Source organism: Oryx dammah, unplaced genomic scaffold, assembly GCF_014754425.2.
Source record: "Oryx dammah isolate SB20612 unplaced genomic scaffold, SCBI_Odam_1.1 HiC_scaffold_8, whole genome shotgun sequence".
Lineage (NCBI taxonomy): Eukaryota > Metazoa > Chordata > Mammalia > Artiodactyla > Bovidae > Oryx > Oryx dammah.
The window spans coordinates 35,095,833-35,123,763 of record NW_024070192.1 but is presented as its reverse complement, the minus strand read 5'-3'; the positions used below and the strand labels follow the sequence as shown (position 1 = coordinate 35,123,763).

General features: G+C 54.1%; 3 protein-coding genes across 3 annotated transcripts; all 3 read left to right on the top strand.

Moving 5' to 3' along the window:
- Window positions 1–343: 343 nt before the first annotated feature.
- Window positions 344–19,642, top strand: ACAP1 (ArfGAP with coiled-coil, ankyrin repeat and PH domains 1). The gene is made up of 27 exons (XM_040243511.1): window positions 344–838; window positions 1,155–1,262; window positions 1,372–1,443; window positions 1,672–2,663; window positions 2,755–2,892; window positions 3,436–4,330; window positions 4,879–4,936; window positions 8,707–8,826; window positions 8,997–9,050; window positions 9,140–9,198; window positions 9,434–9,617; window positions 9,747–9,791; window positions 9,889–9,984; window positions 10,097–10,171; window positions 10,264–10,373; window positions 11,567–11,618; window positions 11,704–11,804; window positions 12,091–12,214; window positions 12,304–12,515; window positions 13,095–13,164; window positions 13,287–13,381; window positions 13,478–13,650; window positions 14,220–14,392; window positions 14,927–15,036; window positions 15,119–15,229; window positions 15,597–15,646; window positions 15,957–19,642. Exons 6-27 carry the CDS (start codon window positions 4,278–4,280, stop codon window positions 16,055–16,057), a joined length of 2,226 nt encoding a protein of 741 aa, XP_040099445.1. The 5' UTR covers window positions 344–838; window positions 1,155–1,262; window positions 1,372–1,443; window positions 1,672–2,663; window positions 2,755–2,892; window positions 3,436–4,277; the 3' UTR covers window positions 16,058–19,642.
- Window positions 16,558–19,642, top strand: KCTD11 (potassium channel tetramerization domain containing 11). The gene has a single exon (XM_040243524.1). The coding sequence runs from the start codon at window positions 17,608–17,610 to the stop codon at window positions 18,304–18,306; it is 699 nt and encodes a 232-aa protein (XP_040099458.1). The 5' UTR covers window positions 16,558–17,607; the 3' UTR covers window positions 18,307–19,642.
- A 93-nt stretch (window positions 19,643–19,735) lies between these two features.
- On the top strand, window positions 19,736–21,406 carry TMEM95 (transmembrane protein 95). Its single transcript, XM_040243531.1, has 7 exons — window positions 19,736–20,082; window positions 20,309–20,365; window positions 20,557–20,637; window positions 20,738–20,758; window positions 20,891–20,971; window positions 21,087–21,174; window positions 21,302–21,406. Exons 1-7 carry the CDS (start codon window positions 19,857–19,859, stop codon window positions 21,327–21,329), a joined length of 582 nt encoding a protein of 193 aa, XP_040099465.1. The 5' UTR covers window positions 19,736–19,856; the 3' UTR covers window positions 21,330–21,406.
- Window positions 21,407–27,931: the final 6,525 nt, after the last annotated feature.

Here is a 27,931-nt window from a genome sequence, read left to right as displayed (position 1 = left end):
GTGTGTGACGTCACAATTAGGTTTCTCGCACGGCGTCCGGGACAATGACTATGATTGGATAATTCGGATGAGGGCGGTGGGGGAGAAGGGCGGGAACAAATCCCAAAGACAAAGAAAGGTTTTAGGGTGGGACAGAAAGGGAGGGGCAACCTGAGAGGCTTCCAGTCGGAGGTCCCTAAATAGTTTTGATTCCGCCCCCACGGCTCCAGGGAGCGGTGGGGGAGGGGACCCAGGCCTCGCCCAAGTGTCCCCCTCCAGCCGCGGTGGGGGCGGGGCATGGGGGCGGGGCCATGTGGAGCAGGGAGGCGGGGCGAGGTAGCTGAGAGTGGCCCCCTAGTGGGGCCATGGAGAAGCAGGAAAGTCTGGGGGCTGCTGGCGGCCTCAATGGAGAATCCCCTGGTGGGGGTATCAGGGGGGTGCCAGGAGGCATCGGAGGAGTCGAGTCAGAAGCCGGGTTGCTCTCCGGAATAAGCATGTTTCACGGTTCTGGGCCCCCCACGCACAATGGGGGAACTATAATTCGCAGTCCTGATTCTAGCCAGCCCTCCGGAGGGACAGCAGTCCTCGGTTCCGAGCTCAACCAGCATCCTGGGGAAGTCGCGGGCCACAGCTTTGGGTCCCGTACAAAACCTGACGGGTTTAATCCCTCCTTCCCTGGAACCAGTGTATCCGGGACGTTCAACCTGGGGTCCGGGGCGTCTGGGTTGTACAACTCGGCAAACATTACGATATCCGAGTCAACTTGCATGCGCCAAGACAGACCCTGTGAGGACCGGCCCCGGAGCATCCTAAAAAACAGCAGCTCCATCACGGTGCACAAATCCCCCGGGGCGGAGAGGTAAGGAGCCGGGGAGGAAGAAAGGGATTCCAGACACAGGAGGAAGCCAAGGCAGGGGAAAGAGGGTGCAGTCCCAAGAACTAAAAGTGAGAGTAAGTGGGGGTAATTGGGTGGGGAAGCCGAGGTTCCTGGCCTTTGAGAGAGAGGCAGGTATAGGATAAACCCTTGATTACATAGCACTTGATTATCATCAAGTGTAACCCCACCTCAGCCTCCTACACGTCGGAAAAGATTTTGAATGACTGAAAGAGTGAGGGAGGACTCTGAGCACTAGGAGATTTCCTCCCCTTTTTTTGTATCCTTTCTTCACCGGAAGGAAAAAGTCTCAGCACTGGGATGAAATGAATATCCTGGCGACCTACCACCCTGCTGACAAGAACTATGGCTTTATGAAGGTGGACGAGCCCAGCACTCCCTTCCACAGGTGGGAGTCTGCAGCTCTAGCCCTTCAGCTCCTACTCTCTTCTCTACTCTAAGGAGAAGGGGAGTGCCTGCTGCCTGCTCTGAGGCACTGCTGACTCCCTCCCTTGCAGGCTGCAAGACAGCGATGAAAACCTGCTTGCCGGTACCTCTCACGCAATGACTCCTGAGAAGTTAGCAGAGAGGTGAGAGTCCTGCCAGCCGTCAGTAGGGACTGCGGCCTCCTGCCCCCTCCACCCCTGAACTAGGGTCTGAGCCAGCTCTGCTTTTTGGCTCTCCAAATGGGAGGTACTACAATTTGGATCAGGACTCACTCAGGCCAAGGTGGGGGAGTCTGCCAGCTTGGCCCCAGCTACCACCTGCTCCCATTTTTTGTTCTCTCTGTGCTCCCAACTGGTCTCCCTCCCTTTCAGGTTTGCAGCAATGGACAATTTCTGCCCCAAGGTCCTGTACAGCGATAACAGAAGCTCGGGGTCATCAGACAGCTTTTCCAAGACACGTGAGATGAGGGGTGGGGTTAAGTGGAAGGGGAGGTGGAGTGAGAGCTCAGCGGAGAGCCTGGCAGGAAAGCCATGCTCTGACACTGGCCCACAGAATCCAATGATTTTGAAAAGCGCCGCAAGGCACACTACAATGAAGGGAAGTTCCTGAAGCCTCAGAAAAACCCTCCCTTGGATAACGGCAAGAGCGGCAGTGTGGGTGGTGTGAGTGTGAGCAGTGGCAGTCGAAGTGCGATGCTGGACTCAGAGCCCAGGCCTGTGGGAAGAGGTGGGGCAGGAAGAATGACTGGAGGAGTCAAGAGCCAGATTGGCCTGATGGCCAGAAACCACATCCTAGAAGCCAAAGGTTAGCTATGGGGGGCGGCCCAGACACCCAAGAGAATTGTAGTCCAGAACCTTCTCCATCAGAGCTTGTCTTCCTCAGTGGGTGTCAGCCCAGGGCCCTGCTGCCTAAGAGGGAAGTCGTGTTGGCTGTTGTCCCCAAGGTAGACAGAGGGCAGCTGGGGTGGGGTCCCCATCAGGCCCCAAGGAAGGTTGGCTGGGAAGGAGGAACGGAAAGCCCCACAGAACTCTGAGGGAGTGGAAAGGTCACTGATGTTTTTCTAAAATGGGAGGAGGGGATAGAAGTGAGATGAGAACCTCAGGCTTGAGCTTCTCATGGCTGCTCAGGGGTCACAATGAAGCTGGTGCCCTGTATTCTCTAGGTGCCCTTATGACTCAGATTGATTTGGGTGATTCCTCAGCTTCCCCTGCCTTCAGAAATCTGTCCCCAACTTCATCCACCACTGTGGTGTTGGAGAAGGAAATTGATCTGCAGCGCAAGGAGTATTACAGCAAAGGAAGATACCTGAGGTGCTGGCCCCACCCTGAGCTTGAGGAGGACACAGAAGAAGAGCAGCAGAGCAGTGAGAGTTCAGCTGGGTCAGCCCAGGATCGGGAGGGCTAAGAACCAACAGACTGATGGGTGTGCCAACCCTGGTCCTCTGACACTTCCAGGCTCCACAAATTTGAACTGGGTGATCAAGAGTCCCATGAGCACTGAGGTCCGTCTGCTGGACCATACGGGAAGCTCCTCCCAGGATTTCCAGGCCACTGAGAGCTCCCGGAAGGTGATAGTGACATCATCGAAGCCTGGTGAGGGCACCAGGCCACCATCTCACCAGGCCTGGCTCTTGGCAAGCTCCCATCTTCCCAACCCCCTACTCCCTTCAGGCCAGCAGATCGGCAAAGGTGATGAGAGAGGCCCTCCACATTCTTGTGTGCAATGTGGATTGTATGGAGAGGACCCAGGGAGGCTCAGAGGGATGAGTACCGGCCCCCCAACTTGGTACCACTGCTGCCCCCATGCCTCCTCCCTGATTCTTCTCTGCCACCTACCCCGCTCCAGGTACTGCCCGGTGCTCCAAAGATGGTGGGTCCCAAGCAATGTCTGACTGGTGTCAGTGGCTGGTATCCAAGGGGCTGAACTGGCAAAGCATGGAAGGCTCAGAGAGGGAAAGTGGAAGTCACCCAAACTTCCCAAACCAAAACCAGCACAGACGTGAGCCTGAGCAGGGGCAAGGGGCTGGCTGGGGAGGGCGAGGGGCTGAGTGGGTAGGTTCTAGGGAGTCTGGGGATCGTGGGCCACATCTTCTGCCTGTGGCAAGAAAGCCACTAACCCAGCCCCTCCTCTTCCAGATGAAACCCTGCGGCTCCAGTGGACTCAGGAGGAGGAAACCAGACAATGGAAACTGTAGCCAGCTGGGGATGGGGTGGGAGCCAACTTTCCCCGCCCTTACTACCCTCAGTCAATCGGAGTAGACAATAAAGAGAAGAGCAGGAGTCTAGGTGCTGTGAATTGGGGTCCCAGGCTGATCCTGAGCTGTCGTGGAGGAGAAGGGGGGCAGAGATGGAAGTTCACATGCAGGAAACCACAGGCAGAGCAGAGCAAAAACTTGGCATAGCCAGGGGGACTGGACTCAACAGGTAACCAGGAGCCCAGGAAGACCCACCTGCAGTGGTCTGACAATGACTGGTGTGATTCAACCACACACTTACCAGTATCCTCTTTAATTCTTAAAACCACCCTGGAGATAGGAGTTACCATCCCATCTTTCAGATGAGGAAACTGAGGAATCAGCTTGCCCAGGGTCAGGCAATCAGGATTTGAACTTGTATCTCTCAGGCCTCCATGACTCAACCATTGAAGGAGGACAAGCTGAGAGAGACCAGGGCCCTAGGACGGTGACTGCAGAGAGTCTCCGAGGGCGGGGCTGTGGCTTCTCTGATCTCAGGCCCTTCTCCACCCCCGGCCCCGCCTCCACCCCTCCCAGCACTGCCTGAAAGTGAGGGGTGAGAGCTTCTCCTAGGACACCCCTTGCACCTAGGGAAAGAATCCTGTCCCCCACCCCCAGGCTCTCCCCAGGAGAGGACTCTCCCCTCCTCCCTCATCAGCACGTCCCCAGGCGAGGGGAGTGCCTGTACTTGCAGCTCCCCGTCCAGGCCCGAGGGCCCACTGGCCCCGGAGCGGTCTAGCTGAGATGACGGTCAAGCTGGATTTTGAGGAGTGTCTTAAGGACTCACCCCGCTTCCGGTAAGTGTACACAGGTGTCCAGGGGCAGAGGTGGGGAGGTCCGACACTCCCTAATATACACAACCTTCCCCATGTTGGACGGAGGATGTAGACGACGGAGGATGTCTTTCCAGGGCGTAGGTCTCAGAGGGGCAAGATCCAGCATAGAAGTCAAAGCCATACCTCTGGTGTCAAATCCCGTGCTCTGATGCTCGCCACCCTCTGCCAGTGTGGAGGGGGTCCCTCCAGCTTCTCTCAACCCCAGAGCTGGCACTCCCTCTTCCCTCTCTTGGGGACCCCTCCCCTCCCCCAGCACCTGCTCTGGGCGGTTAGCAACTTCCTGCCCTCGCCACATCCACCCTCTTTCTACCTTCCTGCTCTGGCCTGGGCCTTAGTAGCTCCCACACTGTGCAGGGTGAGCGAGCCAGAGCGGGTGGGTGGGATGTTCTTAACCCATCAGCTTTTTCTGTCCGAACCCTCGGCTCCCAACCCCAACCCCTGACCCTGCCAACTGGACAGACCAGATAGGCCCAAGCTCTGTTCCTATGACACTGTCCGTCCTTTCCCAGAGCCTCTGTCGAGCTGGTGGAAGCCGAAGTGTCAGAATTGGAGACCCGGCTGGAAAAGGTGATCCGAATGTGGAGGGGTGACCCAGGGTGTGAGTGAGACGAGAGGGGTAGGGCTGGGGCGAAAAGTAGAGACTAAGTATAAATTCTGGAGATGAGCAGACATTAACCAGGTTGGGTGGATACTGGGAGCTACAGAGAAACCGAAAGGTGGTTCTGTATCCTTACGGAGCTCAGAAGCTTGGAAAACAAGACTCACCCGTGAGCTTCCTTCTGAAGACCTGTGTTATGCGGGACCCTGAGCCCCCAGAAGTTTCTGCCCTCAGGGGACTCTCAGACTGTGGGCAACAAATCAGTAAAATACTGACACGATGCAGTCAGGCGTTCCTGGCTGCTCTTTACAAAATCAGCATGCTCCCATCCCCCTTATTTGGCTTTTTTTTCCCCTCTACAACATTTATCTCAACTATGTTATGTGTTTACTTGCTGCAGTAGTTTTCTATTGTATAACAAATGATTACATATTCCCTGACTTCAAATAGTGCACAGGCATTAGCATAGTTGTGGGTCAGCACAGCTTAACTGTGCTCTGCTCTGCTCAAAGCAGAGTTCCAGTCCTTGCTGTTGTGGGATTGAGGCCCTCATCTCCCAGAGGCCACCCACAGTTCCCTGGCCCCGGGCCCTGTCCATAGGCAGTTTATTTCATAACAGCTTGCTTCTTCTTCAAGGCCAGTAGTAGGCTTTCCCAAGTGTGTGCTGACAAGATGCCGTCAGATTATGTCAGAATGTGATCACGGGGCAAATCCGTTACCTCTGTCATTTGGGGGCGCCATCCTATTGCCCTTGCCACATGGTGAGAAGCATAATCCTTACTCAGCCACACTCAAGGAGTGAGGATTATGCAAAGGCGGGAGTCACAGGGGTTCCCTTAGCCTGTGTCTGTCCCACTTGCCAAGTTTGTTTCTTCTCTACTTTTCCCTCCTGGATTGGAAGCATCCTGAGGGACTTTTACATTTCCCCTCCCCCACCCCCCCTCAATCCCCAGGGCCTTTGCCATGACCTGGAAGTTAGTAGGTAACCAACTAATAGATACATTTATTAATGAAACAGATACATTTAAATTGGTGTATAGCTGATTTACAATGTTGTGTTAGTTTCTGGTGTTGTACACAGTTGTACACATGAATATATACATATATTTTTAAGTTAAACTTTTTATTTTTAACTAATTGCAGATCACAGGAAATTGCAAAAATAGCACAGAGAGGCACAGGCACCCATCTCCCAGCTTCCCCCAATGGTAGCATCTTCCATAACTGTAGTATACTGCTCAAACCAGGAAACTGCTTCTAGCATGATACAGTAAGCTGTCTAAAGACTTCACTTGGATTTTACCTGCTTTGCATATACCCTTTTTAAAAAATTCATTTATTTATTTAGCTGTGCTGTGTCTTAGTTGCTGCACATAGGATCTTTAGTTGCAGCATGTGGGATCCAGTTTCTGAGCAGGAATGGAACCTGGGCCCCCTAACACTGGGAGGACGGAGTGTTAGCCACTGGACCCCCCCTCCACCCAGGGAAATCCCTGAATATACTCTTTAAAAAAAAAATCTTTGTGTATAATTCAGTGGCACTTTATTACATGTATAGATTCTTATAACCAGCATCACACTCAAGATACAAAACTCCTATCATTACAAAGAAACTCTTTTGAGCTTTTTTATAATGGTACCCTCCGTCCCTACCCCCTTCTTTATCCATGACAACCACTCATCTCTTTTCTATCTCTAGACTTCTCATTTCTAGGTTATCTTGGTGGAATCATACAGTATGTGACCTTTCAAGATTGGCCTTTTTTTCCCTCTCAAAATAATGTCTTTATGTTTATTCAAGTTGTGGCCTATCAGTAGTTATCAGCAGTTCATTAATAGTTGATGAGGAACTCATGCCTTTTGCATTGCTGAGCCCGTGCTATTGTATGGATGTACCAGTTTGTCACTAGTTCAGTCTTCTGAAAGTTCCTTATTCAACTATTTGGGCAGGCAGGGTGAATAAGGGAAAAACTGGACACTCAGTCCCGCAGGGGAGTTGTGATCCTCTGAGTCCTTGTCCCTTATTACGGACACTCAAGGGTGACATCTGATAAAATTTGACTGAGGTCTCTTTCCTGACCGTTACTGACCCTGCCAGCCATCTTCAAGTCAAGCTATAGTTCCCTGAAGCCTTCACTAGCCTGAAAAAGTGTTTTTCAGTTCAACAAAAGTTCTGTGAGCAAACCTCTGTAGCCCATGTTTTCTGAGCCCCTGCTACCCAAGATTTCCTCATAGAACTGCCCTGATGGTCTCTAGATCCCCAGGCTGAACTGACAGGCTCCATGAACTCTTGCCCCTTCCCAGATACAGTGACTCAGGCTGGAACCAATGGTGTCATCTCCAGGAGCCATGCAGTTCCTGCAGGTGAAAAGAACCAGGGGTCAGAAAACCTAGCTCTGGCTTCTGAGTCCACCACCTCAAGGAGTGAGTGGGAGGGAAACCAGTCTTCAGGCTATTCCTACTGCCACAGGGGCCTCCCAGAGACCCTCCTCAGGCCAATCACTGGTCCTTTGTTTATCAAGCCTCCTAGGCGGGTGGAATGAACTGGGAGATTGGGATTGACATATATATTTAAACTATTAACACTGTGTATAAAATAGATAATTCATGAGACCCACTGCATAGCTCAGAGAACTCTCTTCTGTGCTCTCTGATGCCCTAAATGGAAAGGAGATCTTAAAAAGAGGGGATTTATGTATATAAACGGCTGATTCACTTAGCTGTACAGCAGAGACTAACAACATTGTAAAGTAACTATCAGTTCAGTTCAGTTCAGTTCAGTCGCTCAGTCGTGTCCGACTCTTTGCGAGCTTATGAATCGCAGCACACCAGGCCTCCCTGTCCATCACCAACTCCTGGAGTTCACTCAGACTCATGTCCATCGAGTCAATGATGCCATCCAGCCATCTCATCCTCTGTCGTAGGCTTCTCCTCCTGCCCCCAATCCCTCCCAGCATCAGAGTCTTTTCCAATGAGTCAACTCTTTGCATGAGGTGGCCAAAGTACTGGAGTTTCAATTCCTTCCAAAGAAATCCCAGGGCTGATCTCCTTCAGAATGGACTGGTTCCAATATTATTTTTTTAAAGCCTCCTTGTTTGTAATTTAGGGCCAGACAGAATGGGCCCTAAGAGCACCATCCCTGCCCTGACCCTGTGGTCTGGCTGACTGATTACTATTTATGAGGAAATGTTCACTAAGCACAGAATGGACACCTCCAGACAGTAAATACTGTATAGATTTTTTTTTTTTTTTTTTTTGGCAAGGCATGTGGGATCTTAATTCCCCAACCAGAGATCATACCTGGGCGCTTGGCAGTGAGAGCTCAGAGTCCTAACCACTGGACAGCCAGGGTATCCCCAATTCCTGTAGAATTTAATACTGAGCAGGTAAAGTTCAGGTTTCATCCTGAGAGCCAGACAGCGTTTGAGGATGGCGTTTCTGGGGAACTCTGGATCCAAGCAGATGACGCAGGGCAGGAGAGATGTCCGGGAGGTGAAACCGACTGGCTCTGCTGTCAGACTGGGAGGAATTTTGATCCAGGCTCAGAGCAGTGGGAGCAAAGAAACCGAAATGAGAAAGCAGCTCGTGTGTATTAGAAACCAGACTGGGCCACAGAGAAGTGTAGGTGGGGGAGGGAGGGGCTCAGCCCTGGGAAAGGGGAGACAAGTCAGACAGGAGAGGAGCAGCACTGGGCATTGGGTGGTACCGGCAGGACTCCTTTTGCTCTGTTGTTTCCCAGCTCCTCAAACTGGGGAATGGCCTCCTGGAAAGCGGGCGGAATTACCTTGCTGCCAGCCGGGCCTTCATTGTGGGCATTTGTGATCTCGCCCACCTGGGACCACCAGAGCCCATGATGGCGGTATGTGGAGGGTCCAGACCAGGCTGTGGTGGGGTCTGGGATGTGGAGAGACCCTGGGGAAGGCGAGGGGAGGGTTGGTCTGGGGTCTGCCGGTCCCAGGTCAGAAATCTAGGGATGGGAGGACCCGACCGCCCTTGTCTGGTATTCTCTCTCTGCATCTTCTTGCCTAGGAGTGTCTGGACAAATTTACTCAGAGCCTGAGCCACAAGCTGGACAGCCATGCTGTAAGTGGAGGGTGGTGGGGTGGGGCTGGTGGGGGGGACAAGGAAATCTGTGGTCCTGACCCCCACCTGCCAACTTCTGCTTCCCTCAGGAGCTTCTTGACGCCACCCAGCAAACACTGCAGCGGCAAATTCAGACCTTGGTTAAGGAGTGAGTTGGGAGGGAAACCAGTCTTCTGGCCTCTCTCCTACTACCATGGGGGCCTCCCTGAATAAAGGAGTTGTGAGATTGGAGGCTTCTGGTGGCCTGATCATTATCCCCTACCTCAAGGATCCCCTCAAAGTCCTGAGTGTCCGTAGCTACAAGGCTATGAATAAACCTTAGGGATTTCTCTGCTGGGGTCGGTGGGTATATGGGTAATTCTGTGTTATTCCTGCACCTCCAGAGGTCTCCGGAGCTTCCGAGAGGCTGGCCGGGATTTCTGGCGGGGGGCCGAGAACCTGGAGGCTGCTCTTGCCCACAATGCAGAGGTTCCCAGGCGCCGGGCCCAGGAGGCAGAAGAGGCTGGAGCCGCTTTGAAGGTTGCTCGAGCTGGGTACCGGGGCCGGGCCCTGGACTATGCCCTGCAGGTGCCTGCCCCTACCTGTCCTCCTGGGGTACCAGGGCCTCAATCACCTTGAGGCTGGAGTCACTGGTGTGCAGTGGGAGGCGTGGGGTGTGTGTCTTCAAGACTGACCTGAGATCTTTTGGGCTCTCAGATCAATGTGATTGAGGACAAGAGGAAGTTTGACATCATGGAGTTTGTGAGTCGAGGTGGGGGGGGGTGTGGGGCGGGGCCTGCTGATAGCATGAGGGACTGGGGAAAGAGAGGGGTCTGCCCCCTGCCCACCTTGTCCCCAGGTGCTGCGTTTGGTGGAGGCCCAGGCTACCCACTTCCAGCAGGGCCACGAAGAGCTGAGCCAGCTGGCCCAATATCGTAAGGAGCTGAGTAGCCAGGTAGAGCCCCAGGGAGCAGGGAGGTGGAAGAGGGAGGGAAGGGGCTCTGAGACGACTCTCCTGGCCTGGTGGGTGAGGCTGGGGCCATCTGAGATACCCCTCCTGTGCTCAGTTACACCAGCTGGTCCTGAATTCAGCCCGTGAGAAGAGGGACATGGAGCAGAGACATGTGCTGCTAAAACAGAAGGTGAGGACTGGGGCCGCAGACAGGAGGCAGATGGCCCTGGGGCCTTGGTCTCTGGCCACTTCAGTTGCCCTTTGACACTTTTGTGCCCCCAGGAGCTGGGTGGGGAGGAGCCAGAGCCAAGCCTAAGGGAGGGGCCTGGTGGCTTGGTCATGGAAGGACATCTCTTCAAAAGGGCCAGCAATGCATTTAAGACCTGGAGCAGGTGAGGAGTGAACATCCCAATCCGCCAAAACCATCGGTTTTGGGGTTTTTTTGAGTGGTTATAGTGTGTTAAATGGGGTTTCCCAGGTGGTTCAGTGGGTAAAGAATCCTCCTCCAGAGGAGACCTGGGTTCAATTCCTGGGTTGGGAAGATCCCCCATGCCCCCTGAGGAGGGCATGACAATCCAGTCCAGTATTCTTGCCTGGAGAATCCCATGGGGAGGGGAGCCTGGTGGGCTATAGTCCATAGGGTCACAAAGAGTCGGACATGACTGAAGCAACTGAGCATGCACGCATGCACACACCATGTGTTAAATACAGCCAGGAAAAACAGACAGACCGCCTCTAGCCCCCGCTCCCCACCGCCTCCTTCAGAGACTTTATATTCCATCAGCAAAGATAGACAGTGATATGGTAATTAAGTGAATTATATGTTATCTTAGAAGGTAAGAATACCATAGGCAAAAAACAACAAAGAAGCAATGTGGACACAGCTAGAAAGGAGCTGTGACTTTGAGTAGGGTGGTCAGTCTAGGCTTCCTGGAAAGGTAACTGCCGAGTGAGGACTGGAAGGATATATAGGGGGAGAATGTTCTAGGCTGAAGGAGGAGCCCTTCCAAGGCCCTGAGGAACCTGGAGCGTTCAGGGAACAGAGGGGAGGCCCTGGGTGTGGACAGAGGGAGGGAGGAGGAAGTGGTAGAAGATGCAGGTGGAGCTAAAGGGGTATGAATCATGACGGCCTCGTTGGCTGTGCTCTGAGGGAAGTGGGGCGCCATGGGAGGGTGTGGAGCAGGGAGGTGACCTGCTCTGATATGACCCCTTCCCCTGAGGGTGGCCCTAAGGGGCCACCGCTGGCCCCTGAGGGATCTTTGTGCAAATTAAGAAACGGAGCCCCTTCTCCAAGATACTTATATTTGCCAAAATGTTGTAGTAATGGACTTATGTTATTAGACAAAGCATTTTTACTGCCATCTGCTGGAAACTTGTCTTTGTGAATCTATCACAACTGGGTGCTGCGATGTGACCAGCACCCCTCACGTGTCCCCGGATGCCCCTCCTCTGCAACATCTCCTGGGATGGGCAGCCCAGGGCTCTCTTCTCAGTGAGATTCTATGAAGCTGAGAGCACCACATTCCTCCTGTCCCTCTCCTGAACCATACCCCCACATCATGAACGCTATTTCCACCTCTTCCAGACGCTGGTTCACTATTCAGAACAACCAACTGGTCTATCAGAAGAGGTACAAGGTGAGTAGGCTGGGTCTCGGGCACTGGGCCCCAGGAGGACTCAGCCCTACTGTGGCTGCCTGGACATCTGCCCTCCCCCAACCAGGACCCTGTGACCATGGTGGTAGATGACCTTCGTCTCTGCACAGTGAAGCTCTGTCCTGACTCAGAAAGACGGTTCTGCTTTGAGGTCGTGTCCCCCAGCAAGTGAGCACAGTGTCCAGGGGTGATGACCTGTGTGTCTCAATCTTACCGGCTGGCAAGGGTCTTGGAGGCCCCTCATGCTGCCCCAGATGTTAACCTTTTGGTGGTCGACTGAGGGGGAGAGTATAGGGCAAAGGGGCGAATCTAGAAGGGTATTACCAATTGGTGCAGAGGTATTTCCATATGACTGGAACCAGCCGCACTCTCGCTGAATGTCAGCCTGCCCATCCTGCCACTTGACTCCCCAGGCCTTAGACCCCTCCCTGCTCTCCATTCCCCTCTGGTCCAGGTCCTGCCTCCTGCAGGCTGACTCAGAGCGCCTCATGCAGCTGTGGGTCAGCGCCGTGCAGAGCAGCATCGCCACAGCCTTCAGCCAGGCTCGCCTTGATGACAGCCCCCGGGGTCCAGGCCAGGTACCTTAACTGGGAGTGCAGGGCTGGGCTGCCCAGCGAGCTAGGAGATCCCTTCCCTTGGAGCCACTCTTTCTTCCCCTTCCCCGCAGGGCTCAGGACACCTGGCCATAAGCTCCGCTGCCACCCTGGGCCCTGGCGGGTTGACCAGGGGAAGGGAGCCTGGTGGAGTGGGACATGTGGCAGCCCAGGTGCAGAGCGTGGACGGCAATGCCCAGTGCTGTGACTGCCGGGAGCCCGCCCCCGAGTGGGCCAGCATCAACCTTGGCGTCACCCTCTGCATTCAGTGCTCTGGCATTCACAGGTCTCTCCCTTCCGGGTCCCAAGCGTGGGCCCCTGCTCCTCCTGGGTTGGGGGCAGGAGACTTGCCTGGGTTTCCTCTCACACTCTGCCTGTTACCTGGGCTGAGCTTGTGGGGCCCAAGGTGGACCCAGGTGGGCCCAGGCCCTCGGTGTCCTGGTCTGGCCAGGGCGGGAGGACACCCAGGGGAGTTGATCCATTTGTCTGGAGGAAGGGTGGGGTCAGGACTGCTGAGGGTTGGGGAGCTGATGAAAAGCAGAGAGAGATGATGTTATGAGGCCTTAGCAGGTCTATACAGCCCTCAGGGGGGAGTGGGGAGGGGAGTGGCATGGCAAGAGTTGTCCAGGCCAGAATGCCTGGAGAGTGGGGAGGAGGCTGGAGAAGATGAGAAGGGAGGAGAGGGAATGGTGAACAGGCAGAATCCTGCTTGATCCAGGTCAAGACCATGTGGTCCTGGCTGCCCTCTGCCTCCTGGCCCAGTGCATCGGCATGGGCCCCCCCACGCAGGACCTTGCCCCTAAGTCTTTCCAGGAGTAGCAGCTGCCCCAACAGAGGGCCTGACATATCCCCTCTTGCTCTCTAGGAGCCTTGGAGTTCATTTCTCCAAAGTCCGGTCTCTGACCCTTGACTCATGGGAGCCAGAACTCGTGAAGGTGACTTGGGATGCTGTTGAGTGTGTGGGGGTGGGGTAAGGGCAGGGCCGCAGAGTCCTGAGGCTCAGATACTCACCCACACCCTACCTGTCTGTCTCTGTCTCCACCTGGGCCGCCTGCAGCTCATGTGTGAGCTGGGAAATGTCGTCATAAACCAGATCTATGAAGCCCGAGTGGAGGCCATGGCTGTGAAGAAGCCAGGACCCCGCTGCTCCCGGTGAGGCTGGGGCCACCCTCTATATGGGGAGGGAGGGAGGGCCCAGGACAAGAGGAGAGAAGACTGTCTTCTTCCCCTGCAACGCTCCCCCGCCAGGCAAGAGAAGGAGGCCTGGATTCATGCTAAATACGTGGAGAAGAAGTTCCTGACCAAGCTTCCCGAGATTCGAGGGCGAAGAGGTGGCCGGGGGCCCCCCAGGGGACAACCTCCTGTGCCCCCAAAGCCGGGGCATATCAAGCCCAAGCCGGGGAGCTTCAGCTCTAAGCCAGGTATACGGTTGGTTGGGCATCTGTGAGCATCTGCTGGGCACTCAGCACAGTGCCAAGCCCATTGAGGAGGCACAGAGTCCCAGGTCTAGGTCTTCCTCTTGAGAATGTTCAAGGGGCCAGACCGTACCAGCACTGGTTTTATAAGGCAAGAGTTTCGGGGATTAAAGTGAAGGATGGGAAGGACCATGGGGCTGGGAGGAAGCAGGAAGGGCTGTGGAGGGTGCCAATAGCATGAGATGAGTCAGGAGAATGAGTGAAAGTCTCCAGAGGCCTGTGGATGACGGTGGGGGCTTGGCCGGAGAGAGGGAATCAAGAGAGCTGAGGTTGACTATCAGCTCACCCCCATCATCCCTGCCAGTTGAGGTAGTCAGACAGGAAGAGGAGAAAGATTTGTCTATACTATATGCCTAGGGACCCACCCATATCCTCTCACACCCTCCATCACCCCACACCACAATTCCTGGTCTTGGAGTCCTCCCCACAATTGAGAAGTGACCTATCCCGTCACAATGTCAGGGGTATGTGCTGGGGGTTTCCTTCTTAGATTCATGGCTGGTTCCCCTTCACAGAGCCCCCCTCTGAGGACCTGGAGAGCCTGCACCCCGGGGCCCTGCTCTTTCGAGCTGCTGGGCACCCTCCATCCCTTCCTACCATGGCTGACGCCCTTGCCCATGGAGCTGATGTCAACTGGGTCAACGGGGGTCAGGAGAATGCCACACCACTGATCCAGGCCACAGCTGCTGTGAGAGTCTTGGTGACCTCCCTGCAACACCTTTGGTCTCCTCTCTTCCCTCTCCTGACCTTGGTCCCAGCTCTTAACCCTCTCCCCAGCCCCTAGGGAGTGATAACCAGTAGAGTTAGATTGCTAAGAGGGTGAGATTTGGAGGCTGAGAAACCTGGGTTTGGATCCAGACCCTCACCACTTACAGCTGTGAACCTCCTTGTGCCTCAGTTTCCTCATCTGTAAAATAGGGATAACATGCCTTATTAGGTTGTACTATGGACGTAATAACATGTAAAGAGCCAGAGCAGAGGGACTTCCCTGGTGGTGGTCCAGTGGTTAAGATTCTGTGCTTCCAAGGCAGGGTCTGTGGGTTCAATCCCTTATTGGAGAACAGATCCCAGGTGTCCCACGGTGCGGCCAATAAATAAAGCTTTAAAAAAAAAAAAAAAAGCAGAGCCTGCCATCCCATACCACTGAACTGACCCGACTCCAAAATATCTTTTGTCTCTAATTTGCCATGGTTTCTCCCCTTCTCTATTTCTCTCCATGCAGAATTCTCTTCTGGCCTGTGAGTTTCTCCTCCAGAACGGGGCAAACGTGAACCAGGTGGACAACCAAGGCCGGGGCCCGCTCCACCACGCGACCATTCTTGGCCACACGGGGTAGGGATGACAGGGATGATGGCCTCGGGAGGAAGGCCCCAGACGGGGCGAGGAACCCGCTGAACTTGGCTATCTTGTCCAGGCTGGCCTGCCTGTTTCTGAAACGGGGGGCCGATATGGGAGTTCAAGACTCTGAAGGCAGAGACCCCCTGACCATCGCAGTGGAAACAGCCAACGCTGACATCGTCACTCTGTGAGGGTGCCTGGGGAGGCGGGGCTCGCGCTTGCACTATCCACTTGGGCGGGGCTCACGCCAGACCCCAGCTTGCCAGGCGGGGCCTGGAAAGGGGCGGGGCCGGCTCCTGGACCAGACTGAGAAAGGCTTCTCCAGGTGTTGACTGAGGCTTGGAGTAGGAAGGGGAGAGGACAGGATAAACTCACCTTCCTTGGTGGATTTATTCTGAGAGGCATCATTCATTAACATTGTCAGGAATCTGTAAAATACTAGACCCTGGGGAAACAGGTAAAAGAAACAACCCAGCTCAAAGGATTGGAAGGTGGGGGTGGGGGTGGGTGTGGGGTGAGAATGTCATCAATTCCTTAATTCTCTCCCCCTTCAGGCTACGATTGGCAAAAATGCGGGAGGCCGACGCGGCCCAGGGCCAGGCTGGTAAAGTACACCTCCCCTCCGCCCTGTACAACATTGTAACTGTGGGCTTCTGGCCCCTGGTGACCTGTCCCCAACTCCCTGTCTTCAGCTTCATTGATTAATTACATTATTTATTCAACAAATACGTATTGGGCGCATCCTACGCTCCAGGTCCTTGAAACAAAGCAAAGAACAGGCGAGGGCGCTGCCCTGACAGTACAGACATCTCCTCCACCCACGTTGGAAGCGCGTGCTCTTACCAGGCCGGGCTGTCCCTATTGTGCTGTTCGTGCTAGGACCCAGCCTCTCAGCCCTTTCTCCCTCCCTTCAGGAGACGAGACATATCTTGACATCTTCCGTGATTTCTCCCTCATGGCATCCGACGACCCGGAGAAGCTGAGCCGGCGTAGTCATGACCTCCACACGCTTTGATCCCAGGCCTTCAAGGGCTCGCACCGCCATCCCTTCCCTCCCCACCGCCCGCCCTTTCCATTAAAGCCTTTGTGCTTTGCTCTTCAAAGTTCATTTATTGGCCACCCCTTTCCGGCTGGTGAGATATAGGGCACTGCGACTCTTGGAGTGCAGGAACGATTGGGAGTTTTCGAACTGGAGTCACTGGAGGGGCAACTCCTGGGAGTGAAGTGGGAGCTTCGGCCTCTAGGGCGGGGGCTCGCGGGCTCAGGCGACGTGGCCAGACCCATCCGGCCAGGCAGAGGCCGCTTGCGTGGCGTGGGTTGGGTCTAGCCTTGGGGAGGGGGGCGGCTGGCATCCGGCAGGGATGGCGAGGCTGGCTCAGGCCACCGTGGCCCGGAGGCATCCCTGGAATGTGGATGCTCAGCACCCGCCCCCTCGGGAATTCCCCGTGGGAGTGACAGAAAAGAAACAGGTCCCCAACCCCTACGGCTGGCCCTCAGTTTCTTGAGCGGAGGGATAGGAGATGCCGGCATCCACTGAATTGCAGACGTGAGGTCGGGCACACCTGGGGGCCCGTGAGGCCGTCGCGGGTACATCCGGAACGACGTAACTGAGTCACCCTCCGGACCCCACCCCCGCTAGCGTGCGCTGGTCCAGCCTGTCAGCCCCGTCTCTCTGGTTCGCCACTCGGCTTCCACCACCACCCTAGCAGAGCTAAGCCGGCGGGGGCGGGGCGCCCAGGGGGCGGGGCTGCTTCTTAAAGGGCCCCCGGCCGCTGCCCTTAGGCCACTTCCTGGGGGAGGAGAGGACTTAAGCGGTTGCGGCGAAACCCGAGGAAGGCGTCGGCGCCCGGGTCCCGAGACTCCCGGCTGCTTCCATCGGAGTCCTCGGACACTCCCAGCTTGTACTGAACGTGCATCTGCGGTCCCCAGCCGATACAGAGGCACCCCTCCCCGCTCCCGCCATCGGCTCCGATCAGCCTCGCCTCCATCTCCTGGGACCCGCGCCGGAATCAGGCAAGGCAAGGCCTCAAACTGGCCCCCGGAGCCCTGCGTGGACTTGCCCACGGTGACAGCGATCTGCCCGAGAAGCTGGACCCTGCAGAGTCGGCCTTGTGCTCGCCACCGTCACCTGCTGGTTGGATTCTGGAAAGCCACCGTCTGAAGACCACAGAAAAGAATCGCTGACCACCCGGAATCGGATCTATATCTCCCGTACTTCTCTGACTTCCCTCTGCTCTTTTCATCCGTTCTCTCGACCTTTCCGGCGTCTCTGTGCCCAGAAACCATCCCCCACCACCAAGGCAGCTAGGGTGAGCCCCAAATCTTGCTGCCTTGTACTCCAACCTGTGCCTCCCACTCAGAGACAGTCTGAACCTTACCACCCAGTTCTGCACGCATCCAGGAAGTTCTGCCTTTTCTTCTCTTTCAGTGTCTTCTATACTCCTCAAAATTTCTCCTCCTACTGTGCCCTCTTCGCCCCCCTCCTTTGGGGGCCCCGTGACCCTGAATGTCGGGGGAACGCTATATTCCACTACGTTGGAGACCTTGACTCGATTCCCAGACTCCATGCTGGGGGCCATGTTTAGGGCTGGTACCCCCATGACCCCCAAACTCAGTCCCGAGGGAGGTGGCCACTACTTCATCGATCGAGATGGCAAGGCCTTCCGGCACATCCTCAATTTCCTCCGGCTGGGCCGCCTAGACCTGCCCCTTGGATATGGGGAGACAGCACTTCTCAGGGCAGAGGCAGACTTTTACCAGATCCGACCCCTCCTGGATGCCTTGCGGGAACTGGAGGCCTCTCGGGGGACCCCAGCTCACACAGCCGCCCTGCTCCACGCAGATGTAGATAGCAGCCCCCGCCTGGTGCACTTCTCTGCTCGTCGAGGCCCACACCACTATGAGCTGAGTTCTGTCCAGGTGGACACCTTCCGAGCCAATCTCTTCTGCACCGATCCTGAGTGTCTGGGTGCCCTGCGGGCCCGATTTGGTGTGACCAATGAGGACAGGGCAGAGGGAGGCCCACACTTCCGTCTGGAATGGGCCCCCCGCCCCACGGAACTCCCCGAAGTGGAGTACCGCAGACTGGGGCTGCAGCCACTGTGGACCGGGGCACCAGGAGAGCCACGGGAGGTGGTGGGCACACCCAGCTTCCTGGAGGAGGTGCTGCGGGTGGCTCTGGAGCACGGCTTCCGTCTCGACTCTGTCTTCCCTGATCCTGAAGACCTGCTCAACTCCCGATCTCTACGCTTTGTTCGGCACTAGGAACTGAGACCTGGGAATGCTGCCCTCAGTCTGACTTCATGGAGGGGCGGCGGGGGGAGAAAGAACGGGTCATTAAGGGGGTTGAAGATTCTCCTGAGGGCTTTTCCTAGCTCTGCTCCGGGAGCTGTGAGAGTCAGAGGCCCCATTGCACCTGACTGGAGAGCCCAAGTATGGACAGGACTCCCCACACTGGAGGGAGCCCACCAAGAGCCCACAAGATCAGTGGGTCTGGACTGGAGCCGATCCTGGGAGGGCTGGGGAGGCTTCCCTGGCTGGTCCTGCCTGAATCTGGGGACCTTCGGTGTTTCCTTGCTTGGAGCTCAGTATTCAGTGTCTGGAAAAGCAGGTATGCTTCTCTGCCCAGGCTCAACTTAGCAGGACTGTGGAAGGACGGTGAGGTCTGAGGGAAAGAGGAACTTTGGATTGCTCTAATGTGGTCTCCTGGACTGTGACTTCTCCTGGAGATGGTGGCCTCGTCTGGCCTAACAAATGAGAGGTCAGAACACTGTGAAATATGGGAAGGGAGGTTCCTTGCTGTGTCCTAAACCACCACTGAGGGAGACAGGGAGGGCTACGCCCCACCTTAGGTTGGCATAAGGGAGCTAGGAGAATCCCCATTAACTGTGGGGCTGGAGCATCCCTCTGGAGATCCAGGTGTTTTAAAGAATCCCATGTTGAAGGTGAGGGTGGCTATAGGGAGGAGCCGGGCATCTTCTTGAGTCTTGGCCTTCCTTCCTTCCTGTGTACGTGCCTGTCAGCCAGTGGCTCTGACTGATGCGTGGATCCCTGCATCCTGGCTCTCAGCCATGTTGCTGGAGGTGGTGTCTGTATGCTGGTCTTTCTGTGGCCTCTGCATGTCCAGGCCTGTTTGGGGTTGCCCAGCAACTGTTTTGGTACCAGGTGTGTCTGTGGTATGGGTGTGAGTAGACTGACAATTAGTTTAATCACAAGGAGTGTGTGTGCACATGTGCTTCACACATCCACGTAGGCAGGAGGGGCCTGCTGAGCTTTGAGTCACTAGGATCTTCTAATGAAAGGTAAGAAAAGTCACTGGGCTTAGCTAGGCCTTGGAGGCCTGTATAGAACTCTCTGTTGCTAAGGCAACCATGAGCCTGTTGCTAGGAGATAGCTGGGGAAGGCCCAAGGCTGCTCAGGGCGAAGAAGAGATGAACAGAAGAGTTTGAAAGAGTGGGGGAGGATGTGGACAGGGATGGGTTTCTGAGTCCCTGGGGATATGGGATACTCACAAACAGCTTCTTCACTGGGGAGTCACTTACTGTTTATCACTGGTCATGATTTACAGGAAGAAAAATAAAATTGCTTTTGGAATCACCAACTCATGAAGGCTGCTGAGGGCTAGGTTGGGGGTATAGCAGAAGGCCTGCTTTCTCTATCCATCTCCCACTAGAAGAATTTTCTTCCAGTCCTCAGTTCATTGGGCCCCAAGTTTACCCCAGCCAGAGATGGGGCAGTGTCACTGTGCTAGAATGCTCTAGAATGCTCTAGAACCTCCAGACAAAGGGCTGGAATCAGGATCACAGAGCATTCCAATGCCTTCCCAGTCTAGGTGGGGCCAGCCCTCCCTCCAGCAGCCGCCAGCAGGCCTCATGTGGACACTGGCACTAGGTGGGATTTTCCTGGCAGCCGCTGAGGCCTGTATCTTCTGCCGTGTCCCAGACCGTGAGTTGTCGGGCCGCCTGGCTCGGCTTTGCAACCAGATGGAGGTCCAGTGGAAGGACTGTGAGGTCTCCTGGACATTCTCGGCCTTTGCCTTAGGTAAAATCAGACATCCAGGGATGGGCCTAGCAACAGTCACCCCTGCGCCCCAACGGGCCTGCAAGTGGCCTCACAGCTCTGCCTCTCAGCCATCTCCTCAGTCCACAGCCCTCTCTGGACACACTTTCTGCTCCCTCTGGGAGAGCTTCTTTGGACCCTGGGAAAGGGCCCAGAACCTCCTTCCAGGTCAATGAGGGAATCACCCCGCCCTTACCCATCTCCACAGATGATGCATCCTTGAACAAAATCACAGAGAAGACTCACAGAGTCCTGAGAGTCATGGGTGAAGTCAAGGGGGAAGGCACAACCTAGGGCTTTGGAAGGCACAACCAAGGAGGGGGAGGTGGAGTAGGGAAGGGTGGAGGGCAGATGGAGACAGGAGAGCATGATGGGGTGGTGCTGGGTGAAGGGGTGGAGGTGAACCAGCCCTGCTGAGGCCCTGGGCACTCTAGCTGCTTTCTGCCCCTCCCCCAGAGATCAAAGGGTCTCTCTACTCACTCCCTTCATATTGGCAATGGCTTCAAAAGACCAAGCTCCGGGAGTACAACAGAGAAGGTACGGATGAGGGGAAGGAACAAGGGGTGCCTAGGTCCTTGGGCAAAGGGGTGTATGGCTGAGCTCATCCGCCCCTACCCTGCCTTGTCTTTCATTTCAGCTCTCTGCCCTCCCGCCTGCCGTGAGTAGGAAAGGGAAGGGGTAGCGAGAGCCAGGGGCTTGGGGCACTTGAGGAGAGCGGCCACGGAGGGCGGTGGAAGCAGAGAGGAACGGAGGCTTCCCGCCGCACTGCTAGCCCTACTGTCTCCTGCAGGAGGCAGCACCATCCTGTACAACTGTTCCACCTGCCAGGGTTTCGAGGTGTACTGTTGGCCCCGAAAGCGCTGCTTCCCAGGTCCTTACTCCCCACCTCTGGCTCACCCCCACCCAAATCTCTGAGCTCTGAGGCTCCCCCAGCATCGATGGGTGTGGTCCCCGGGATCACTCACTGCCTCCTGGGTCCCCTATAGGAAGTCACGATCTTTGGGAAGCTCGGATCCTGCTCCTCTTTGTGTGCGGAACTGCCCTGCTCCTGGGTGTTCCGAGCCTCGCGGTGGAGTGAGTTGCGGGATCAGGGCGGGAGACAGCCTCACCACTTCCCACCAGTACCCCCTCATCCTTCCTCCTGCCCTCGCGGCCCTTCCCTCCTCCCTTCCCAGGCTTCCCACCCTCTGTTTTCCCTCAGGTACAACTACTTCCAAGCAAAAAGTTGACTTGTGAAAACGAGGACAGAGCCTAGCCTCCAGTTCTAAGGAGCTCGTGTGCCCACAACGTCAGTCCACTTCTCTCTTTGCGTTGGGGGTGGGGTGGGGAGGGCGGGGGACAGCCACACCCTAAGTTCCAGCCCCAAGTGGTTCAATCTTCCAGATCCTGATACTCAGACATACCCCATAGTCCCAATATCAGATGGTCACCAGGGACCCAGGCACCCACAGCTGGAAAGCTCCTCCCTTTCATCCCTCAACCAATCAGACGTGGGCAGTCCCCGTGCCAGGAAAATATCTACAGAAGGAAAGAATCCCCTCTGCTCACCACCACTCCCACACCCCCTTCTGCCTGTTCCCGGAACGTGGGGGTTGCCAGGCCCCAGAAACTCCTCTTGGCCCTCCTGTGACTGATTGGGAATCCGGGAATGAGTGTTCTGGAAAAGTCCCTCCCCCTAGAGTGAGACCACATCAGTCAGCCTGCTGGCACGCTCCCCTTCCATTTAACATTGTGAAGCCTCCCACAGAGAGAGGCCTCCCTCCTGCCAGGCCCAATTAAACGTGCTGTCAAATGGCCTCCGCCTCTGCCTGGCCTCTGTCTGCAACTGGGGAGGGCAGGGGGAGAGAGAGGCTCATGTAGCATAGTGGTTCTCAACTTGGGGAGGTGGGAATTTTGCACCAGAGGAGATTTTTTGATTGTTTTGATGGGGGGTGGGGTGGGGAATGTAGTACTGACATCTAACTGTTAGAGACTAAGGATGCTGGTAAACATCTGAAAATGCATGGGAATGTCCTCCAGGACAAAGAATGATCTGGTCTAAACAGTCAGCAGTATGTGGTTGAGAAACCCTGGTGTCTGGTCTCTTGGTTATCAGGAGTTTGGATTTGGGGGAAGGGAGATAGGACATGAAAAGAGAGGCCTACTCCAACTATAAGTCACAGTCCAAGGGCCTAGGCCTGGGAGGGATCCTTGCCTTCACACAGCCCCATGGTTTTCAAACTGGATACTGAAGTTCAAACTGGAAACGAAGCTCCCAGTTCTCAACCAGCTGCATGTGTGCGTGCTAAGTCACTTCAGTCGTGTCGGACTCCGCAACCCTATGGACTGTAGCCCACCAGACTCTTCTGTCCATGGGATTCTCCAGGCAAGAATACTCGAGTGGGTTACCATGCCCTCTTCCACAGGATTTTCCCTACCCAGGGATGGAAGCTGCATCTCTTATGCCTCCTGCGTTGGCAGGTGGGTTCTTTACCACTAGCGCCACTTGGGAGACTGCACGTACAGTCATCTGGTCATCTTAAAAAAACCACCTGTTTAAGAAAAAAAAAAAAGCTACCTGTTGCTGGGTCTTGTCTCCAGAGATTCAGAGTTTAGTGGTCTCATATGGGGCCTCAGTTAATCTAATTTACAGCCAGCCAGGGTTAGAACCACTGTTTGGGGGAATCTGTAAAGGGGCTGGGGATAGAGAGAAAGGAGTAATTTATCCCTTCTGGAGAAACACCTTCCATTTTGTTTTACACATTCTAGTCCAATGCTTTCATTTTATACCGAAAATGGAACCCAGAGATCTATGGCATGCCCAAGCTCATACAACAATTGAAACATTCACTCATTTGATAAATACTAAGTGATTGCCAGCCAGGCACCGGACAACGCTGACACCCACACTGGGGTGAGAAGCGCCCTGCTGACACCCCAGCCACAGCAGCTCTCCTTTGTCTCCGGGAGCTGTCTCAAGCCCCCCAAGAATGTGCCCTCTTTCCAGGCTCAGCATTTTAGAGCTGTCCTCCTTCTCACACCCAGCATGCAGTGGGTCAACAGTTTTGCCCATCTCTGAAGGCCTTTGCTCCTCTCTGCCCCTCCTCCTGCTCTATGGGCCCCAGCCCTCTCTGGAACCCTCTTTCTCCCCATGAAGCCCAGTCTCCCAAATGTGCATCTGACTCTGCTCACTCCCCTAAAGCCCACTCTGCACCCTTAGCAGCCACACTGGTCTTTTTTTTTTTTTAATATTTATTTTATTTTCCTGGCTGTGTTGGATCTTACTTGTGGGGTGGGGACTCTCTAGCTATCGTGCATGGGCTTAGTTTGCCTGCTGCTTGTGGGATCTTAGTCCCCCGACCAGGGCTCGAATCTGTGCCCTCTGCATTGGAAGGCAGATTGTTAACCACTGGCCCACGAGGGAAGTCCCCACACTGGTCTTCTTAAAACTCCACATCACTAGACCCTCCTGTCCAGCATCAAATGATGCTTGAAAACTTGGGCTCTGGAGTTGGGCTGCGTGATTTCAAATCCTGGCTCTGGCACTTACCAAACCTTGGGAAAGTTATTTTTCTGTTCCTGTTTCCTCATGTTTTAAATGCGGATCATGTATTTCTTTGATTCCTTGGCCTTTTTTCCTTCAATCTGCATTTTAACATCTCTGAAGGACCCATTTTAAATTGAAGACATGTCATAGCATAATGGTATATATTACAATTGAAAATATCTTAAATTCAGTGCAGTGGCACTTTCCTTACAGAATGACTGTGAGGTCCAAATCAGTTCATATAAAATGCTTGGGTCTTTGCCCAACATGTAATGGGCCCTCATTAACTATTAGCCATTATAATCTCTTACTTAAAACCTTCCCTAGGTTGTCTTTGCCTATAGAATATAGAGTTGGCCCTTGATCCTGACATTCAAGACTCTCCACCCGCAGCTCCCCTTGTCTTCTTTAGTCCTCAGGCCAGAACTGTCCAGACACAGAGCTAGAATCCCGCTTGAAAGCCCCACAGGCATCTCAGACTCCACATGTCCACCTTTCTAGACCTATCTTCCAACAGGGTCACAGTCATCCTCCTCCCCTCATGCCATGCGCCCACTTCTTACCAGTAAGTGGTCTACCTCGGTAGGCAATGCTTCTTGGAATCCAACCCCCTGGTGTCTGCTGGGGCTTTACCTCAGCTCTGCCCACCCCACAGCCACCCTGAGTCACTTCTAGTTGCCCAAATACTATTACCTCATATCTCCTTCCTTTGCCCAGGCTTGTTCCTCTGTCTGGAAAGACTTTCTCCTTTGGCTCAGATATCCCCTCTTCTGAGAAACCTTCTCTGAGCCCCCAAGGCTAAGTGGAGTGAGTCTGCTCCAGGCTTCTCTTGTGTGGCACCTGTTTACCTCGGGCAGTGGTGTTTCTTTACACATCTTCCTGCTGTACCACACACTACTCTCTAAAGCCACTGCTTAAGGTTCCGGGTCTGTTCCCTCAGAGCCTGGCACATGGTAGATGCCAGGAAGTGTCACTGACGGCTGCAGTGCCTTCTCTGAACCCTTGTGATATGTCTTCTTTGGGTAAGCCCTTCATGAACACTTCACACAGGAGGCTGGTAGAGTTAGTGTTTGTTTTGTGCACATGAGGCCAACCTACCAGCGTGTGGCCTGTCAGGGCAGGGACAGTTTTTCAGAGCCCCTCACCAATCAGGAGGTTGCTACAGGTGTGGCAGTTTTAAACAATGGCCCCATACTCTCTGACATGCTGCCTACCGAGAGGTAGGTGCTATGTATCCTTCCCTTGAACCTGGGTTCCATGGCTAGCTGGCTCACTGAATGTGGCAGATACGACACTGAGCCACTTTCTGAGCCCAGGCCTAAAGAATCTGTCACCTTCTGCCTTTTGGGACACTCACTCTGGAACTCAGTCGTCATGCTATGAGGATGCCTGGCCTGTTTTAAGGCTCCCCATGGAGGGATTTGGCCAAAAGCCAGTATCTGCTGCCAGATGTGTAAGTAACAGAGCCCTCCACTCTCAGATCATCATCCCCAGACTATCAGGTTTTCCACCCAAGGACGCAGACATAGTAGAGCAGAGATAAACCATTCCCATAGTGTCCTGCCGGAGTTCCAGACACAAAGTCCAGAGCATAATAAAATAGTTATTTAATGCCACTAGGTATTGTTACTCAACAATGGATAACTGGGATGGTGGGACAGAAAGAAGAGCCTAGAACCTGGCACTAAAAGCCCTGGGTTGGGACTTTCCTTGGGGCCCAGTGGTTAAGACTTGGTGCTTCTACTGCAGGGACCTTGGGTTCGATGATCCCTGGTCAGGGAACTAAGATACCGCATGCCATGACGGTGTGGCCAAAAGTAACAACAACAACAACAACAACAACAACAAAAAGCCCTGGGTTGAGGATATGGCTGGCACTCCTGCTGCTGCTGCTGCTGCTAAGTCGCTTTAGTCGTGTCTGACTGCCACTTCCTATTAATAGCTGTATATGTACATGAAAAACATCAGTTCACCAGCCTGAGCTTCAGTCTTCCTACCTGTAAGATGGAGTTAATAATGGTTAACAGATATGGAGACTATGTGTCAGACTATGTGTTACTTAGCTATAGCTGTGCAACAAATTATTCTAAAACTCAATTGTCTGAAACAGTAAACCCTTATTATCTCATGGTTTCTGTGAATCAGAAATATAGAAGCAGCTAAAATGGGTGTTTCCGGCTCAGAGTTTCTGGTGAGGATGTTGTCCAGATGTAGGTCAGGGTTGTAGACATCTAAGGGCTAGTGGATCAGCTTTCAAGATTCCAAGATAGCTCACTCAAATGTCTGGCTGGCTGGTTGGTGTCGGCTGATGGCAGGAGCCCTCAACTTCTCGAAAAGTGGAGCTTCTCCATTGGGCTACTTGACTGTCAGGACATGGTGGCTGGCCTCCTCCAGAGTGAGTGATCCAAGAGAGGGAGGTGGAAGCCACACTGGCTTTCACTACCTAGCTCTGAAGTCACACACCATCCTCACAATATCCCATTGATTACACTCTTTGTGACCCCATGGACTATAGCATGCCAGGCTCCTTGTGCATGGGATTCTCCAGGCAATAATACTGGAGTGGGCTGCCATTCCCTTCTCCAGGGATCTTCCTGACCCAGGGATCGAACTTGTGTCTCTTGTATGTCCTGCATTGGCAGGCAGGTTCTTTACTACTGCAACACCTGGGAACCTCATTGATTACACAGATCATTGTGGAAAGGCACGACACCGTGATACCAGCTGGGGAGGTTCACTGGGAGCTGATTTGGAGACCGGCTACCACACACACGGGCACAGTTAATTCTTCAATAACCCCGCAAGGTAGATACTCATAATAATCTCATCTTGAAGATGAGGAAACAGAGGTGTACAAACATGAAGTAACTTGCCCAGATTTATAGGATGGTAAGTGATCAAGCTGGGATCCAAACTCAGGTAGTCAGACTCCAGAAGTGAGCTCTCAGCTACTGGTTTAAAAAAATAATAATAATTAATTAGGTTGCAATAGATCTTAGTTGCAGGACATGGGATCTTTAGTTGTAGCATGCAAACTCTTAGTTTCGGTATGTTGGATTTAGTTCCCTGACCAGGGATGGAACCTGAGCCCCCTGCATTGGGAGCTTAGAGTCTTAGCCACTGGACCACCTGGGATGTCCCAGAGCTACTATTCTGTAAAGGCCCTCAGCTCCATTATGAGCCTGTCGGAATATGGAAGATTTAAGACTGCTTCCACTTTGGAAAGAAAACTGTCAGATAGATACAAGGTGGTGGGCTGGTGACTCCATTAACTAGTGAGCAAACGTAAACTGGAAAAGAATGGGACCTCAGGGTCCTGGGAGATTGAGATGGGGTGATGGAACAAGAGGCTGTTACTCAAGGGTCTGGTGAGAGCTAACTATGTGGGGCCAGGGTGTGTCACGTGGGGTGGGGGCTGGGGTGGGTTCACCAGGAGAACACTTATGGATTAAGTTTAGAAACTCCCATCCCCATCACTCCCATCAAAGGAGCTCCTGATGTCAAAAATCTCCTTTGCTTCACTCTATCCAGATGACTCTGTCTCGTCCATTTGTTCAACAAAGGTTACTGAGCACTTATCATATGAGTCAGACACCATACTGGGCATGAGGGACATAGCAATGCCCAGACAAGATGAAGTCATATTCTACCTGGAGCTTGGAATCTAGCAGGAGAGATAAGACAAGTTACTGGCAAATTCTATCAGAGCAATGAGTGCAATGAGAAGAAAGCACAAGGATCTTAGGGTGTAGGGGAAGAGTCCAGACCAGATTAGGGGTAGGCTGCCTGAACTTAGCAAGGCCAGATTTGGAGAAGGGTGGGAAGACTTTCAAGAAGAGGGAATAGTCGTGCAAAGGCTCAGAGGAGAGAGAGAACCAGAATGTTGGGGGGCTTTCCTCTGCTGAGAGGTTGATGTGGTCATGGAGAAGGGGAAAAGCTCAGTGATCTCAGGGGTCAGGGCAGAAAGGGAGAAGGCAGAGGCGCCAGCATGGTTCCTGAAGAAGGATGGGTCCTACCTGTCTGCCAAACCCAAGGTTGGGGAGGGGAGGTTGGCCACTGGGCAGCCATCTCTGCTTGTCCTCCTGGTTCTCTGCCCTGTGGGGAAAACTTGGCTCTGGTGGTGTGAATGTGCTCATCTTTCTCGGATGCAGAGCCTGCAGGGCCAGGCAGAAGTTGGGGAAAGGCAGATGGAGAGGGTGGAGGGGGTGGTGCTCTGGGCCTCCAAGTTTAAGTGTTAGCTGGATGCCCCATCTCAGCCTGGAGGCAGGCCTCCCGAGGTGGGGGTGAGAATCATCAGGCTCTGCT

Bases quoted from the DNA above. Each gene is read 5' to 3' on its own strand.
- ACAP1 (XM_040243511.1), top strand. From the start codon at position 4,278: ATGACGGTCAAGCTGGATTTTGAGGAGTGTCTTAAGGACTCACCCCGC. The intron at 12,516-13,094 runs GTCTCTCCCTTC...CTTGCTCTCTAG, and splicing joins CAGTGCTCTGGCATTCACAG to GAGCCTTGGAGTTCATTTCT. The intron at 14,393-14,926 runs GTGAGAGTCTTG...CTCTCCATGCAG, and splicing joins TGATCCAGGCCACAGCTGCT to AATTCTCTTCTGGCCTGTGA.
- KCTD11 (XM_040243524.1), top strand. From the start codon at position 17,608: ATGCTGGGGGCCATGTTTAGGGCTGGTACCCCCATGACCCCCAAACTC.
- TMEM95 (XM_040243531.1), top strand. From the start codon at position 19,857: ATGCCTTCCCAGTCTAGGTGGGGCCAGCCCTCCCTCCAGCAGCCGCCA. The intron at 20,366-20,556 runs GTGAAGTCAAGG...CCCCTCCCCCAG, and splicing joins CAGAGTCCTGAGAGTCATGG to AGATCAAAGGGTCTCTCTAC. The intron at 21,175-21,301 runs GTGAGTTGCGGG...GTTTTCCCTCAG, and splicing joins GTTCCGAGCCTCGCGGTGGA to GTACAACTACTTCCAAGCAA.